The sequence below is a fragment of the Nycticebus coucang genome, chromosome 7 (genome assembly GCF_027406575.1).
Source record: "Nycticebus coucang isolate mNycCou1 chromosome 7, mNycCou1.pri, whole genome shotgun sequence".
Lineage (NCBI taxonomy): Eukaryota > Metazoa > Chordata > Mammalia > Primates > Lorisidae > Nycticebus > Nycticebus coucang.
Genome location: NC_069786.1, coordinates 134476132 through 134493375, shown reverse-complemented (window position 1 = coordinate 134493375; position 17244 = coordinate 134476132). Strand labels below are relative to the sequence as shown.

General features: G+C 52.9%; 1 protein-coding gene across 1 annotated transcript in view; it reads right to left on the bottom strand.

Annotated features, from left to right (window-relative positions):
• ESPNL (espin like) overlaps nucleotides 1-16808 on the bottom strand; it is a 31206-nt gene extending 14398 nt beyond the window's left edge. The window contains exons 1-4 of the mRNA XM_053597919.1: nucleotides 16515-16808; nucleotides 15171-15361; nucleotides 12993-13179; nucleotides 10170-10352 (exon numbers count right to left, since the gene is read on the bottom strand). Of these exons, the coding sequence (XP_053453894.1) occupies nucleotides 10170-10352; nucleotides 12993-13179; nucleotides 15171-15361; nucleotides 16515-16808 (855 nt within the window). The remainder of the gene's footprint in view (nucleotides 1-10169; nucleotides 10353-12992; nucleotides 13180-15170; nucleotides 15362-16514) is intronic.
• Between the last annotated feature and the right edge of the window lie 436 nt (nucleotides 16809-17244).

Below are 17244 nucleotides of genomic sequence, written 5' to 3'. Positions count from 1 at the left end.
TAGGAGGCTGGGTTGGGTGAAGTGCACCCCAGGGTTTGCAGGAGCATGGGGAGAGGCAGAAGCTATGGAGGAGGGGAGAATGGTGGCCCCAGAAGGTGCTAGGGAGACAGGGCACAGCAGCCAAGGGGAGGAGGAAGGCACAGACCCCATCGCTGCTGGGATTTGTGAGCAGAGTGTGGGCAGTGACAAAGTCTGAGTCTGAAAAAATGTGTGCAGTAGCCACACACCAGCAGGAAAACAAGTAAGCAGGTGGGTCCACACATGGACTAACTATAAGAACCACCTCCCTAAAACCACCACAGAGTGAGGACTGACGTGGCCAAATGCAGGAGAAAAGGAAATGGGGAAGGGGTGGCGGGTGAGCCCAGCACTCAGAACTGCCCTCGCTCCAAGAATCCTTGGTAGGGAAAGAACAGATGTAAAACCCAGCTAGTCTTTCAGCAGCCTCAGGGGACCAGGGAGACCAGGAAAAGGTGGAGACTTTGGTTTATCACTTTCCACTGCAGGCTAAAGGTTCCACCTTCAGAGAAAACAGAAGCCAGAGGCAGGCCAGCCTTCCGGCTCCTGTCTAGAGGTGATCCAGGGAACCTCCAGCCTGGGATGTGGATGAAGAGAATCAGTTATAAAGTTCAATAAACATCACAAATGCAAGGAAGTACAATACCATAAGTGAGAAGCAGAAGATTCAGCCCATACAGAAACAGATCCTCAAAGCCCCAAGAACTAACGGATGATAAAACGATGACGTTTGCTACTTTCAAATAAGTAAAAACCAACTTGACAATCTGGGCATGAATAACAAACTATAAAAAGTGTCACAGTAGATTGAAAAGTGACTAATTAGGTCTGGAGCAGAAAAAACACAAAGTTAAGAACTGAAGCTGAAGACTTAGTACGCAGAAAATTGATTCAAAGAAGCAATCCAGAATACAGTGCAGAGAGATAAAAATGAGAATAGGAAACACGGTAGACGCAGGAAGGTGCAACATACACGTCACAATAATCCCTGAGAGAGAGGACACGCAGAGTGGGTACAGAGGCAAGATCCAAAGAGATCAGATACAGATGAGAAAGCCCCAAGCACAAACTCCAGAAGCCTAACCAATCCCCAGTAGGATAAATAAAGAGCAATCCACCACTGGTCATGTCGCAGTGAGAGCGTGGAGACCAAAGCAAAAGCAAGAGAGAGATCCCCAGAAGTGCAGCCCCCAACAGCTCACTTCTTGGGAGTAACAACAGACACCAGAAACCAATGGAGGACATTTTCAAAACACCAAAGGAGAGTGACTGGAAGTTACCAATCTATACCTCTATATCCAGCAAAGACACTCCAGCGCCGAAGATGAGCTAAAGACACTTGGAGACAGCAAACAAAACATCTGCCAGCAGGAAACCTACTCTGAGAGGAAGTCTGAAGATTTATTTACCTCCAGCCGAAGGAAAGTGATTCCCTGCAAGAGGCTCAAGAAGCAAGGAGGAATGGAGGGGAGGAAACTGGCAAATTTGGGGGTAAGTTTAAAGGATAAGTTATTTATTCGTTGACTGAATAACAATGATAATGCCATACGGGTTTTTAAAAGCTGTAGAGCCATGACACGTCTGACCTCACCTCCCAGTTCTGTCCTGTGTGCTGTAGTGTATGGCTGAGTCCAGGGGTCTGGGGGGCAGGGCCACCTCGCTCACACCTGGACAGAGCTCATCAGAGGAGAGGAAATGAACACCAGAGGGACACCCAGTAGACGGCTGCCACCCTCACAGGCACCGTGAGCTCACTATTACACCACTTTACAGATGAGACGAGGCGTGAAGTGTAAGAAACCTCCCCAAGGTCATAAAGCTGGGAAGTGGGGCAGCCCAGGGTCACACCGATGGCTCTAGGAGCCCCTGCTTCCCATCACCACTCCAGACAAAGGGGAAGCAGGACAGCCGGGGAGGGCACCAGACAAGGACTCTGTCCAGGGGGCCTCAGCTCCACCACACCAAGGGCCCTCACTTTGTGACAAAGGCTTCCAAACACTTCACTCCGTACTACAAATGAGCTCCACAGATACTATGGTCTACTTGTACACACAAATTTTTTTTTTTTTTTTTTTTTTTGTAGAGACAGAGTCTCACTGTACCGCCCTTGGGTAGAGTGCCGTGGCGTCACACGGCTCACAGCAACCTCTAACTCTTGGGCTTACGCGATTCTCTTGCCTCAGCCTCCCGAGCAGCTGGGACTACAGGCGCCCGCCACAATGCCCGGCTATTTTTTTGTTGCAGTTTGGCCGGGGCTGGGTTTGAACACGCCACCCTCGGCATATGGGGCCAGCACCCTACTCACTGAGCCACAGGCGCCGCCCTGTACACACAATTTTTAAATAATTTAAAACTCCTCTAAGATAAAGGAGAAACAAAAGGAAAATAATGTATAATTTTAAAACTGTGTGTTCACTCTGAAGTGTTGAGGTGTGACATCATCCTGCACCACCACATCAGACGGCCGAGTCAGCGGCAGCTGAGCCAGCGCCGAAGCAGGCAGAACAGAAAGTTGGTCCCCAAGTGTCCTACTCAGCTCCCAGGCAGTGTCAGCCCTGTCTCTCAGTCCCTGCCTCTGAGTTAATGACTTAATGACTCTGTAAGCTGTCCCCTATGACTGTGCCCCACGACTCCTGCCCACAGCACGGTGTCAGTGGGGGCCTCCAATTCTTGCTCTGTGACTAGTGACCAGTTCACACCTATTTGTCTGTCTGTTAATACACCTCAGCATCCCTTTCCTCTGAGGGACACACACTGTCACTTTGAATAAATGGTTTCCTTATTAATTAGCCAGCTAAACGCAAATCTCTGTCAGGTTGAAAAAGTGATGATAACAAGCCCTTCAACACACTTTATGTAGAATCACTGCGAATTCAACAGTTAAAAACATCAGACTGTGGATGGCTCAGACATCAGGTGCATACTTCCTCAGCAGTGTCATTTTCTACAAGAGTGAACAATTCTCTGTAAAATGCTGAATAAAAGAAAATCCTGTCTTCCCTCAGTAAGTACAGGAGGACCATCCTTAGAAAGGTCATATGGACATCAAAGCCATAAAGAAATATTGGTGTGGGCAGCGCCTGTGGCTCAAAGGAGTAGGGCGCCGGCCCCATATGCCGGAGGTGGTGGGCTCAAACCCACCCTGGCCAAAAACCGCAAAAAAAAAAATATATATATTGGTGTGTGTGTATGTGAATTTGAACTTTGGTTCTACACTCAGATGCTCTCTGTTTTGGGCAGGTTCTGAGCTCAGGTTTCCTAACAGGATGCACGTCTGAGCTGTCAGGAAGCTGTGTAGGTGTGAGACCCTTCATAACAATCAAAACAGCCCCCAGATTTCCAAAACTCACCACAAAGGGTATTGTCCCTGCTGAGAACCACTGATCTGGTCCAAACACCCCTCTGGGCCTTGCACCCTCCCGGTGACACCCAAAACCAGTGCTCGGTAAAAGTCCACTGTATGAATGAATTACCGAGTGAGGACAGGATAATCAGACCTGCGGAGCCCTGAAAACCAGGGGGCCTGGGTGGTTCCTGTGGCGCTGGCCCCATATGCCGAGGGTGGTGGGTTTGAACCCGGCCCTGGCCAAACTGCAACAAAAAATAGCCAGGTGTTGTGGCGGGCGCCTTTAGTCCCGGTTACTCTAGCGGCGGAGGCAAGAGAATCGCCTAAGCCCAAGAGCTGGAGGTTGCCGTGAGCAGTGACGCTACAGCACTCTACTGAGGGCGACAAAGTGAGGCTCTGTCTCTAAAAAAAAAAAACAAAATAATAAACCAGGGGGTCTGCTCACAGTACACGGATGCCTTTTGTGGGCACAGAGTTAATGAAGGTGACTGTAGGCTTAGAGCATTTTGTCACAGACTCCTGCAGCACTTAGCAAAAATCCCTTCTTGAATTAGCAGGTTAGTAAGGTAAAGAACTGCCAGTGGGCTATGCCTGGGATCTGACCATCAAGGGAAGCTTATTCATACTGTTTCCCTTCCCACCTTATCCCTGAAACCCTGGACTTACGGCCTGGACAGCTTCCAGTTCCACTGAACGCCCTTTTCCAAAGAGAAGCAGAAATGACCTGTCCTTCTCATGACCCCACAATGGCTTCCAGTTCCAGCCCTCTAGGCCTTCCAGCCCTGAACCCTGGTCACTCCGAGCCCTGGCACTGCTCTCTGGCCTCTGCCAGCACCTCTGATCACTTCTCTGCAAACAAGCTGCGAATGCTGCTTCTGCCCACATCCCATCTCTGCAAACTCTTTCTAGATTAGCTCGGCTGATTCTATCCACACCCACAGTTGACCATACAGGACAATCCCCTGGGGATCTTGTACAAGTGCAAATTCTGATCCCATGAGTCTGCATTCCTAAGAGATATGCTTCCAAATGTGGCCACTGATGTCCACTACCCTGTGTATGTTGACTAACACGAATTACTCTGAAACTATGGATTTCAAGATAGGAAGGGGAAGCCAGTTCCTTGCCTGGCTTCAGAGATGTTCCCAGTTGCCCCTAGGGTGTGAGGGATCTTGAGCAAATACTTTATACTGGTCCCCTAAATAAATGACGTGATTAAAACTACATTACAGCAAATCAGAACCACCATGAGGTATTCCTTTACCCCACTAGAATGGCTATAAAAGTAATAAACAGAAAATAAAAAGTGTCAGCAGAATGTAGACAATCTGAACTCTTGCACATTGCTGGTGGGAATGTAAAATGGCATGGCCACTGTGGAAACGGTGCCCACGTGACCCAGCAAATCCACTCCTAAGAATATACTCTAAAAATGGAACACAAATATTTTTAAGACTTGCACACAAATGTTAAAGCGGCCCTGGTCACATTTAGAAGCGCCCAAATTTCATCAGGGAATGAATGGACAGAATGTGGTCTGTCCGCACATGGACGCCCTTCAGCCTTGAAAAGAATGAAGTTCTGATGAATGCTACAATTTTGATGAACCAGGACGACATCATGCTACAGGAAAGCCAGACACAAAAGATCACCTATTGTAGGAGTTCGTTCACAGGAAACATTGGAACAGATAAGTGCAGAGAGACAGAAAGCAGATCAGTGGGGTGTGGGGAGCTGAGAATGGGCCTGCTCAGTGGTTATAGGGTTTCCTTTTTGGGCAACAAAAATATTTTGGATCTAGATGGGGTGGAGGCTGCATGATATATTAATGTATTAATGCCATTGAATTGCACACTGTTTTGTTTTTTGTTTGTTTGTTTGTTTATTTAGACCGAGTCTCACTTTGTCACCCTGGGGTAGAGTGCATGGTGTCATAGCTCACAGCAACCTCAAACTCTTGGGCTCAAACAATCTTCTTGCCTCAGCCTCCTGGGTAGCTCAGACTATAGGTGCCCAGCACAACCTCCAGCTATTTTTAGAGATGGGGTCTCGCTCTTGCTCAGTCTGGTCTCAAACTCCTGAGCTCAGCAATCAACCTGCCTCGACCTCCCAGAGTGCTGGGATTATAGGCTGAATTGAACATTTTAAAATGGGTAGTTTTATGTATGTGAATTTTACCTAAAAAATATATATTATCCCCCCAAATGGCCTACTATTCTTCCTGTTTAGACTGTTGGAAGAATCTTGTATTGTCTGAGAAGAGAGTGAAAGAGCTGATTGACTTTAGGTTTGGACAAGTTGAAGATTCAAGCTGTAATTTTATAGTAACCACTAACAAATAGCACAGACCAATATGGTACAGGGGAAATAGTGGAATTATTTTTAAAAATCCACAAGAAGATGTGGAAGCCACATAAACGTGCCTCCTAGGTCTCCAACCAACCGATATGTCAAAAAAACAATTCATACAAGTAGAAAACCCTAGTGGTTCTATAATTAAATAAACTGAATTAATATATAAAAACCTTTCCTCAAAGAGATTGCCATATTCAGGGGGCTTCACTAGTGAACTCTATCAAACATTTAAATAAGTCTAATGTAACAAAATGTCCCCCCAAATAGAAAAAGAAGACATACTCCCAAATTCATAGCATACCTTGATACCAAAATTCAGCAAAGACAGAAAAAGAAAGGTATGTAGCAGGTCAATTTTACTCAAGAATATAGGCCAGGCATGGAGGCTCATGCCTGTAATCCCAGCACTCTGGGAGGCCAAGGCAAGTGGATTGCTTAAGCTCAGGAGTTTGAGACCAGCCTGAACAAGAGTGAGATGCCATTTTTAAAAATAGCTGAACTCTGTGGTGGGCACCTGTACTTCCAGCTACTCGGGAGGCTGAGGCAAGAGGATAGCTTGAGCCCAAGTGTTTGAGGTTGCTAGGATGCCATAGCACTCTACCCAGGGTGACAAAGTAAGACTCGCTCTCTCTCACACACACACAAAAAAAGAGGGCGGCACCTGTGGCTCAAGGAGTAGGGCGCCGGCCCCATATACTGGAGTTGGTGGGTTCAAACCCGGCCCCAGCCAAAAAGTGCAAAAAATATATATAGAGAGAGGCCACAGTGTTAGCAAATTAGATTCAGCTGTATATAAAAGAAATAATATAGTGTCCATAAAATTTGTATGCAGTTTAAAATTGCACACGAACTTTATGGCTACCCTGTATATCATGTTAAATTTATTCCAGGAATGCAAGGTTGGTTTAACATCCAAAGAATAATTGGTATAGATCCAGGCATTTTGCTTCTGGGTGTGTACAGCTAGAACAGACCCACAAGGAGGATCTTGCAGAGATGTCTGCACCCCATGTTCACAGCAGCACTATTTGCTGTAGTGGAAATGTAAAGGTACCCAAATACCCATTAACAGATGAATGGATAGAGAAAGAAAATGTGGTGCAGACTCGGACAACAGTCCACCGTTTAAACTCTGACACGTGCTGCAACACAGGAAACCCTTGAGAACACCATGCTGAGTGAAGCAGGTCAGAAACAAAGCAGCCAAGACAGGGATTCCACTTAGGAGAGGTCCCTAACGTAGTCAAACTCTGGCCCTGGCCCTGGCCTGGACTCTGTACCTATGGGCTGCTGGCACTGAAGCAGTTTGTATAATGGAAAAGAGGGAAAAAAGACTTTCTTTTTTAAAGCAGTCAGACTCAACACAAACAGAAAGTAGTGCTCTAGTTGCCGGGGCTGGGGGAGCAGGGAACAGGGGGCTGTTGGTCAGTAGGTGTGTGGATATGGGGATCCCGTTATGCAAGATGAAAGAGGTCTGGAGCTCAGCTATATGAATATACTTAATGCTACTGAACTGAGCATGCAGAAATAGTTAGGATGGCATATTTCATGTTACGTGTTTATCACAATTTAAAAGAAAATTTTAAAAGAGTCATCAGTGTAATTCACACCATTCAGAGAATAATGAATGTGATAAAACTGAAACACAAACTAGGTTAAAGATAGCCATTGCTCCCCTTAGCGACTCCAGAGCCCCAATTCATTATTCTGAAGTTTTGCTTTTTAAAATGGGAAATAAACTATCATACAAAGGAGAGACTTGGTAACCAAAAGTGAAGTGGTCTTCTGGAACAGAAAAAGGATGTTTGGCAAAACTAAGGAAATCTGAATGAAGGACGGACTTCAGTTAGTAACGCTGTGTCGCCTTTGGTTTGTTAACTGTGAAAAATGTGCTATATCATCGTAAGTCATTAAGAATTAGGGGAGAATGGGTGCGGGTGTTTGGGAACCCTCTATCCTGTTCTCCAATTTTTCTACAAATCTAAAACCATTCTAAACTGTTCTAAAATAAGAATTTATTTTAAAATGTGTTGCAGGAGGAGCTGAAGCATTATCCTATTATTAAGTGCATTTCTGCGACTGTTAACAGATTAAGACCATAGTCCCTAACCTTTCTGGTACCAGGGACCTGTTTCATGGAAGACAACTTTTTCATGGACTGGGAGACGTTTGCAGAAACTTCTAGGGCATCCCAGGTCTCCACCCCAGGTCACCAGACATTGGATTCTCATAAGGAGGCACAACCCTTTACAGAGGGTTTGAGCTCCTGTAAGAACCCAATGCCAGGGCTGCTGTGACGGGGGAGAGGGGTGCTCAGGTGGTGACACCAGATGGGGAGTGGCTGTAAACACAGAATAGGCTGGGGTTGGACCGCAGGCCCCTAACAGAAGGAGCAGCAACCTGTGGACTTTGTTTAGATCCTGATTATAATGCCACTGGGGAAATGAGTATTAGATGTGAGGCTGGATAGTAGCTGATGTTAAGGAATTATTATGAATTACTTTTTGGGTGTGATAGTGATTTGAGGTTGTGATTTAAAAAAAAAAAGTGTTCAAAATGTCTGCTCAGGTATTTACAGATCAAATTTCTCTTATTTGCTCTTAAATAATACCTTGGGGTGGGAGGGGTGGCCTCAATAAAGACAAACCCAGCTCAGCTACAAGCCGATGATGACACTTTCATGTGTTTTCAATTCCATAATAAGGATTATTTTACACTGAGGAAGGGTGAGAGGACTTTTGGCTTATCTGTTAAATGTCTTAGGCTTCTATAGAATATTTCATCTGAGAAAAGATCTTACCGTTTAAAAAAAGTCTGAAATCCCAGGGCTGCTTTGCCCCGTGAGAGGGATCCCAGGTCTCCCGGGGGACTTGCCTGGGCCACCAGTCCTAAGCCCTGGCCTCTTCCTGCCACCATACCTGTCAGAGACACACCTCTCTGCCCCCACCCAGACCTTGGCCATGAGCCCCACCATGCAGGTTCTGCCTCTTCCCCCGTACCCCTGCACTGACCCTGGCACCCCCTCTTTCTTAACGCAGCGGGGCCAGGAGGATTACTGCGGGGGTGTTTGTAGACTTTCTCTTCTTGAGGGCCTGTGGTTCAGCCCCCAGCCCTAACCTTCCCATATCTGCTGAGGCAGGGGACAAAGAGGGGGCACCGAGATGGGGTATGAGCTGCACAGGGCTGAGTGGATAGGGGCAGCAGGGTCCTGAGGACCCGAGAGGTGTGCAGGCAGAGAAAGACAGTCTTGGCAGGCTGAGGGAGCTGGCATGGGGCTTTCCTTGCATTCTTCAAAAGGTGAAACTCTGCACCAAACAAGTGCCTTCTGAGGTCGCTGCCCTGTGTGTGATTCTATTAATAACACTACTGAGAATAGGTCACTGACATCCCCTTCTATAGACCAGCTGTGGCTGGGCCAGGACACACTTCTCTTGGCTCTAGACTGTAGCTTCCTAAACCCCTGGACTTTGGAACATGGGAACCCTGGAGACCCCATGGAGGTGAAGGGACTCAACGCTGCCAGAGTGGGCTGGAGCTGGGAGGAACAGATGTGTGCACTGCTCTGAATGTGGACTTGCCCTTAGCAGGAGTTAATGTCAGGTAGGCCCTAGTGCAGAGGTCAGAAGCAAATAGCCGAGTCCATGTTCCAAGGTCAGGCACGAAGCTGACAGGTGTCAAGCGTCTAACATCCCCCTGCCCATGCCAGGTTTCTGGATGCTGTTTCCTTGAGGGCTAGGCCACACGAGCCTCCAAGATTCATTTGAAGACTAGCAAAGGGGGCCAGGTGCTGTGGCCCACGATTATAATCCCAGAACTCTGGGAAACAAGGTGTGAGGATCACTTGAGCTCAGGAGTTTGAGACCAACCTGAGCAATAGCAAGACTCCATCTCTACTGAAAATAGAAAACAATTTTCTGGGCATGGTGGCAGTCACCTGTGGTCCCAGCACTCGGGAGGCTGAGGCAGTATGATCACTTGGACCCAGGAGTTTGAGGTTGCTGTGAGCTAGGCTGAGGCTGTGGCACTCTAGCCTGGTGACAGAGTAAGACTGTCTCAAGGAAAGAAAAGAAAAAGAATAGCAAAGGGGCTGATATCATACCCTGGCTCTGATCACAGGATGAGCATGGAGCGTGGGTCCTGCCAATCAGCCTCCTCTGAGCCTCCATTTACTCTCCTGTGAAAGGGAGTCTAAGCCTGTCCTCAGGGCCGTGGTGAGGGTCAAGGAGGGAGTCTAAGCCCGTCCCCAGGGCTGTGGAGAGGGTCAGGGAGGGAGTCTAAGCCCGTCCTCATGACTGCGGTCAGGGTCAGGGAGGGAGTCTAAGCCCGTCCCAAGGGCTGTGGTGAAGGTCAGGGAGGGAGTCTAAGCCTGGTCAGGGCTGTGGTGAGGGTCAGGGACACCGGCATGAAGTGCCTGGGGTGATATCTGGCCACTCCTCCACCACCACCTTACCTCCATCTGCCCGTTCTCTGCTGCGTCATGCAGGGGGGTCCCACCCCAGGAATCTCTCAGGATCGGGGCCCCCATCAGCAGGAGCCGGTCTAGGATGGGCGTGTGGCCCCCTCGGGCCGCAAAGTGGAGGGCTGTGGCCCCCTCGTTGTCCCTCATGGTCAGGCTGATGTCGGTGAACGTGACCTGGGGGGAGACGGATTCTCCAGCTGAGGCTGGGCTCAGGGGGGCAGCCCTGGGAGGAGGGTCTTTGGGAGGGGCTCAGAGCAGAAGGGGGGCAACCTCAGCTGTTCCTCTTGGAGGGCAGCAACCCATCTCTGGAAGTCTGGGACAGAGCCAGCTCATCACATGTGTCCCCTGTAGCCCGGGCAATGGGGCTTCAGGGTCTGGGTGGGGACGGAGAGAGCACTGTGGTTTTATCTGGAGATGCCACAGTCCCAAGTCTTAAATCAACATCACAGCAAATGAAAAAATGCCACACCTGTCACCTGGGGGACAATAAACAAATATTTGCCAATGAAGGAAGTAGGGAGAGAAGGAAAGGACGCTGGGAACTGCTGGCGTCCCCTGGGCACCAGTGCAGAGAGTGCCCAGGCCGGGGGTCCCATAGGGCAGTGGGGGCTGCACTGCGTGCTGCCCGGCCGCAGCTGCAGGGCCCTGCGGTGCTAGACCACAGCACCTCCAGGGCCCCTCGGCTGGCTCGCTGGAACCCAAGTTGTGGGATGGCCATGTGGCCCCTGAGATGCCGGGTGGCGGGGGGTGTCTCCCTTCTTTCCCTCCTCCCGCCTTGAATGTGGCCAACTTTCCCCCTGAGAGAAAGACCATGGGAACAGCAGAGATGAGAGCAACCCTATCACTTTCTTTTCTTGTTTGTTTGTTTGTTTGAGACAGAGTCTCACTCTGTCACCATGAGGGTAGTGCCATGGCATCATCATAGCTCACAGCAACCTCAAACTCTTGGACTCAATCCATCGTCCTGCCTCAGCCTCTAAGTAGCTGGGACTACAAGGTGCCCACCACAACACCTGGCTAGTTTTTCTATTTTTAGTAGAGACAGGGTCTTGCTCTTGTTCAGGCTGGTCCTGAACTTTTGAGCTTAAGCGATGCTCCTGCCTCTGCCTTCCAGAGTGCTGAGATTACAGGCGTGGGTCACCATACACAGCCCCAGCTGTTCAGTCCACTCGCCTTCTGTAGCCAAAGTGTCCCCAAAGGATCAGCACTCAGATGTTTGTCAGAGGCAGGACAGTGAGCTGGGCATAGCGATGGGACAGGGTGCCCATCCATGAGTGAGTGTGCCCGTCTGGAGGCTGCCGAGTGTTCCATGTCTGGAATGGACTTTCTGGCCCGGGACTCAGTGGCTTGGCAGTTTCTTCCCCAGAACAGGCTACTCAGCCCAAGGGGTTCAGTGGACACCTGCTTGCTGTCCCCAGGGATGCCCCTGCCCTGAGCTGCTGTTTCTCCCCCTGTAGCCCACCAGCTCACCCAGGGGCCTAGGCTGGGAGGTGGGTGCCCAGGGGCCAAAGCCTGGGGTGAAGGAGTCAGAACTGCAGGAGTCGTGTGGGCAGCACCGCCTTAGGGGGGAGGACCCAGTCCGGAAAGCTTCCTCTAGCCAAGGCCATAGAGGGAGGCGGGAGGCAAATGCCGGCGTCCTCCGGGGATGCCATCCCGAGGGCCAGGGCTTCCTGCTTCTCCCTTTGCTTGTCAATCCATCCAGTAGGAATCTCCTGCATCCTGAACATGGCCAGGCCGGGGATGTAGCGGATGGACAAAGTCCTGCCCTCCGGAACCTAAACCCGGGGTGGAGATGGAGCCCCACCAGGCGGAGGAGGTGGACATACAGCGTGGCAGGGTGGGTGCCACGGAGGGGATAAAGTAGGGGAGCAGGATGGGGCTGGGTAGGGGGTACCAGTGCACACAGGAGGGCAAGGAAGGCCCCACGTTCACTCGAGGACCTGCATGCCAGGCTCAGGGTATAGTACATGGAAAGGACCACACCTGCCCCAGGGCTAGCACAGAATGTGGGGCAGCCACAGTGACTTCTGACACTGCTGCTCCTGGCTCAAGGCCTTCTGTGGCTCCCTAGTACCCTCAGAAGAGTTCAGGTCCTCCCAGAGGATCTGCCTGCCTTTCCTACCCACCTGCAGGCCCTCTGAACAGCTGTATCGTCCTCTGGGAACTTGTTTTGGGTCTTACCCCTTGTCCATCTTCACCTCTGCCCCCAACATCACCTTCCCAGGGAAGGCCTCCCTCCTCTTAAACTTCATCAGATCTCTGTGACAGACCCTCAGCGCTCCTGGATAGCCCACCTGGTCTGGTTTTCTGTTGTGGAGGTAGGAAGCCCCCAGTCCAGGCTTTAAGGGGCCATCTCCCCAACCTTGGCCACTCTGTGCCCTGGGGTCCCCGGGCTGCCTTCCCAAAAGAAGCCTAAATGGTCCCTTCATGGTCCAAAAGGATGAGGGATGGGTATAGGTCCAAGGGTCTGAGGCAGCATGACCTGAGCAAGCAGCCGAGTGGCCCAGGCCGCTGCTGTTGTGGGCACCAGCGACAGAGCAGCCACCGCAGCACCGATCCTGAGAGCCCAGGAAACCCACTGGGACTCCTTGGGGGAGGGGCCCACAGAGCAGAGGCGCAGAGCCAGTGTCAAGGCTGTGGGGCCCAGCCTCATGGACATTCGGGGGTTGTGGGCCACAGGCTGGCCCTTCTGACACCCTAGCAGCCCCATGTGTCCCCAGCTTCCAGAAGAGCCCCCACCCAGGCTCCGGGCATTGATCATTCCAGGGTCCAGGCTTCTTGGATGTTCGCCTCCCCACCCCTGGTCCCCCTTACCAGCCAGACAACAAGTGAGTAGTGGCCGCGAGCGGCAGCGGCATGTAGGGCGCTCATGCCATCGAGGGCACGCAGGTGCACGTCGGCGCCACAGTCCTTCACTAGGAACTGCGCCAGGTGCAGGTGGCCCTCTTGGCAGGCCAGGTAGAGGGGGGAGGCACCACTGCGTGTCCGCCGGTTCACATCTCTGCAGGGAAGAAGGGTTCAGAGGGCAATTGGCCAGGGAGTCATGGGTGTCTGGGCTACTCCAGAGAAAGACCTTGATGGAGAGGCAGGAACAGTCTGGGCACCTGGCCGGACTATCTGTGCCCACCTTCCTTGTTGCACAGGTTGTGCACTGTTAAAGGGAATCCACTCCGCCTGCTGTCCATCGAGCTGGGGCACAGGGCATGGCGTGTTTCAGGATTGCCTAGCACAGGATTGCCTAGCACAGTGAGGCTTGCAGCTAGGCAGGTCCCTGAACCTTGCCCAGTTTCAGGGCCCTGCTCTTAAAAAAGCACTGTTATGATTAGGACAGGAGCTATGAGCACCCGGGGCTGGAACCCAAATTCCAGTCCCCATCAAGGATGAGTCAGAGCAGCATGCTGGGATTTCCTGCATCCCACTCTGCCCTCAGGTTGTCACCCCAGGTGTGTCCCACTGCCCAACGAGCAGCTGCAGGGAGGGCTAGCCCCTGCCCAAGGATGACCCCAATTCCCAGGTGACACAGCGTCACCACTGCCCACACCCTGCACATTGTGAACTCATCCCCAGGTGCCTTCCAACAGCTACTTTGGGGCCTTCACCCTGGCTGGGGCCCCCCAGGTGACTGTGCCTATAGGCCTTCTTTCCTCTCCTTGGGACTCCTAGGTCCAGGTTATACATATCAATCTTTTTAGACCCAAGAAGGTCACAACCTTGGGTTTCACATCCTCAGTTGTCCCAGTGGAGACAGAAAGCTGACCCCCCGCACGCCCATGTTTCCTCTGCAGCTAGTGCCGCTGCTCTGAGCATCCGGCCTGGTGGTCGCGGTGGCCTGTGATGAGCTGTGCTATACTGGGGCTGCATGGAGAGCAGGGCCTGAGTGACCCTCCACTCCTTGGCTGTCTCAGCTGAGCATGACTGTCCTCTGAGGCTGCTGACCAAGTTCTAGCCTGTCCCAGACCCTCGCCAGATGGGGGAGGTTGTTTAGCCATAGCACTCTGAGCAGTGCCCCCACAACTCATGCCCCACTTCTGATGGGAGAACCCCAGCAACTCGGGACCCACCCAGAGGAGCACTTTGACCACTTGGTCATGCAGAGTCCAGACACAGGCCTCAGCTGGCAGAAGGGAAACAGGCTGAGAGCTGAATGATTCACCCACAGCCTGTGCCTGGGATGAACCCCCCGTGCCTCACAAGGTCTCTACCTGTCCCTCCCTCTCCCCTTTGCCCCTGGCCTTGGACCCACAATGCACCTGCTCTGGTTACACAGAGGCTCGGCCCCTGGACCTGCAGAGCCCAAGTGCCCAAGTGTCCACTGCCTCATGGAATGCACTTCAAAGAGCTGAGCATGTACCTTGGTGCCTTCTTGTGGGGAAGTTTTACTCCCACAAGAATCTGCCAGGGCTCCTCAACAAAAACCTGGGTTAGTACAGGCAGCTGTCCAGTACAGGGGCTGCGAGTGGGCAGTGAGGCCATCAGTGAGCATGAGACCAGGTGGAAGCCACCTCTTGGCTCCTGCATCAGTGCCCAGGTGGGAATGCAGGCCACAGGCATGTAAGCGTGTGTGTGAAGTCTACTGGGTTTCACTCGTGGGGACTTCTTTAAAAGCTGTGTGGGTTGGGTGGCTCCTGTGGCTCAAAGGAGTAGGGCGCCAGCCCCATATACTGGAGGTGGTGGGTTCAAACCCAGCCCTGGCCAAAAAAAAAAGCTGTGTGTGTCTGTGAGTCTCTGTGGCCAGCAGGCCTGGGCTGTGCAGATGCTCTGGGGAAGAGCCACAGAAGTGATCCCTAAGGCCTTTGCCAAGCTATCCAAGGTGGGAACCCCAGGGAATAAGAACGCTTATCTCCAAACAAACCTGAGGGAGTGGGACAGCCTGCCTCACTGTGGCTCCAGGCTTGCCCCACAGTGCCTGCCCCCAGGGCCCACCCCAAAGGCCATACCTGAGCAGCCTCCCCTGAGGCCAGCTCAACCCAGGTGGGGCTCCAGGCTCCTTACCTGCTGTGGGCAGCCACCAGGAGCTTCAGACAGGTTAGGTCCCCACTGACAGCAGCATGGTGCAGTGGCAAGGCCCCCTCCCGTGTTTCTAGTGTGGCCGAGTGGCCTTCCTGGAGCAGCCACTCCACCAGCAGTGGGTGTCCGAAGCGGGCGGCTAGGTGCAGTGGGGAGACACCTGAGGCATCTTGGTCCTATGGGGACAAAGGCAGGTCAGTGAGCTGGCGGCAGGTGCTGACCCACCTCTGCTGGGCGGCACTGCATGGCCAGAGGCAGCTGCCTAAGGCTGGGCCTACTGAAGACCCTACACTGCCCATACCCCTGTGTGGGGGCTTCCATTCCCTTCCTCCCTCCCATCAACTCCCTCCTTGGGGATTGAGTGAGGCCACCTGCTCAGGGTAAGAGGCAGGACCAGAACCCGTGTCCAGGTCTTGGGGGTCTACATCCTGGCCTCATTCCCATGTGGAGGGATGGCCCCTCCCTGCTCAGCCAGGCCAGTAGGCCCTGTCCACTGTGCTCATGGTCAAAGAGGCTTCTGCTTGCCCAGCAGTGTGCAGGGATACCTGCCTCTGGGCCTCTGTCCTATGTCCACAAGTGCCCTTCTGCCAGCCACAGGGCCAGGGAGCATTCCAGCCCTGGTGTCACTTGAAGCCTGGGCATCCTCTGAGGGCCCCGTAATCAGAAGTGAGCCCAGATGTGGGCACAGCTCCCTGCTGCTGCACTCGGGATCATCAGGAGAGCCGAACAGCACAGGGTGCCCAGGCCGTTGCACTTGTGCTGAGGATCAGGTGACAGGAGGACCCCTCCCCATCCCAGCAGCCCCTACCTCTCCGAACTCTGATCTCAGGCCAGCATTCTGGGGCATCACTGAGGCCCCTGCACGGAGGGGATTGGGCCGGCTGGCAGCTGAAGGTGGGGGCCTGGGAGAAACGCCCTGTACGGGATTCCCATGTGACCTGAGACCCTTGTTCACACCCCGTTGGCCACACCCCACTGCCCTCCACAGCCAGGCCCCCACCTCCTGGCCCGGGTCCCTATTACCTCTCCCCTAAGCCATTTCTAGACCCTCTGGGAAACGGGGTCCTGAATGCTGTAGGACCCCTACTGGCTATGCCCAGTGCTCCTGGGAGGAGGGGAGGGGACAAGGGCACGTGTGCTCTCTGTGCCTGACACAGGAGTAGGTGAGGAGCAGGATTTAGGAGGTGGCCTTGGCTTTCAAGGGCTTGGTGGTGTTTGGAAGCTGGGGAGGGATGTGGGGCAGAGACAGACCCACCAATTCTGACAGAAACCAGGCCCAGGGCCTCTGGGTCCTGGGGACCACTGCTGGCTGTCTCTGTCCGTGCTCACCTGCAGACCACAGCCCCCGTCGCGGACGAGCCAGCACAGCTCAGCCAGGTTGCCTGTAGCCGCGGCATCGTGCACTGGTGTGGCCCCGTTGTGGGCCCGCTGGTTGCTAGGCAGCTTGGCGCGCTGCACCAGGAACCTGACGCAGTCCAGGTGGCCGGCCCGGGTGGCATGGTGTACCAGGCCAGCCCCTAGGGCATCAGTAATGCCCGGGCCCAGGACGCCAACCTCCAGTAACTGCTCCAAGGTGGCCACATCCCCGGCCTTGGCGGCCGCGAGTGCCCGCTGCCCTTCCATCCTCTTGTCCCAGGCTCTCAGCAACTCATGGACAGGCCCAGGCTTCCTGTTTCAGGCGTGGACGAAGCTGCCGGCTCTGGTTACCCGATAAGCAGCTCTCTCGGGGCAGATGGGAGGCAGCGGGGCTGAGGCCTTGGGGATGGGCCCTGCCTAAGCCACTCCCACAGCGCTTAAAGGCCTTGCCAGGGCTACAGGGGTGGGGGTGCAGGGGACGGGGGACCCCCACTTCTTCCTCCTGGAGACCACTGCTCACCTGCAGAGGGTGAGGATGTGTGCCATCGACTGTCACTACAGCCCTGGGAGACTGTTCTCCTAGTCTCACAGAAGGGCAGCCCTGCCCAGTGGGCTTGGAATGCACACTCCACTATGGGGTCAGTGTGGGCTGCAACCTCACGAGAAAGCTGAGTGTCCCTGGGCAATCCGTGCCTGGAACCTA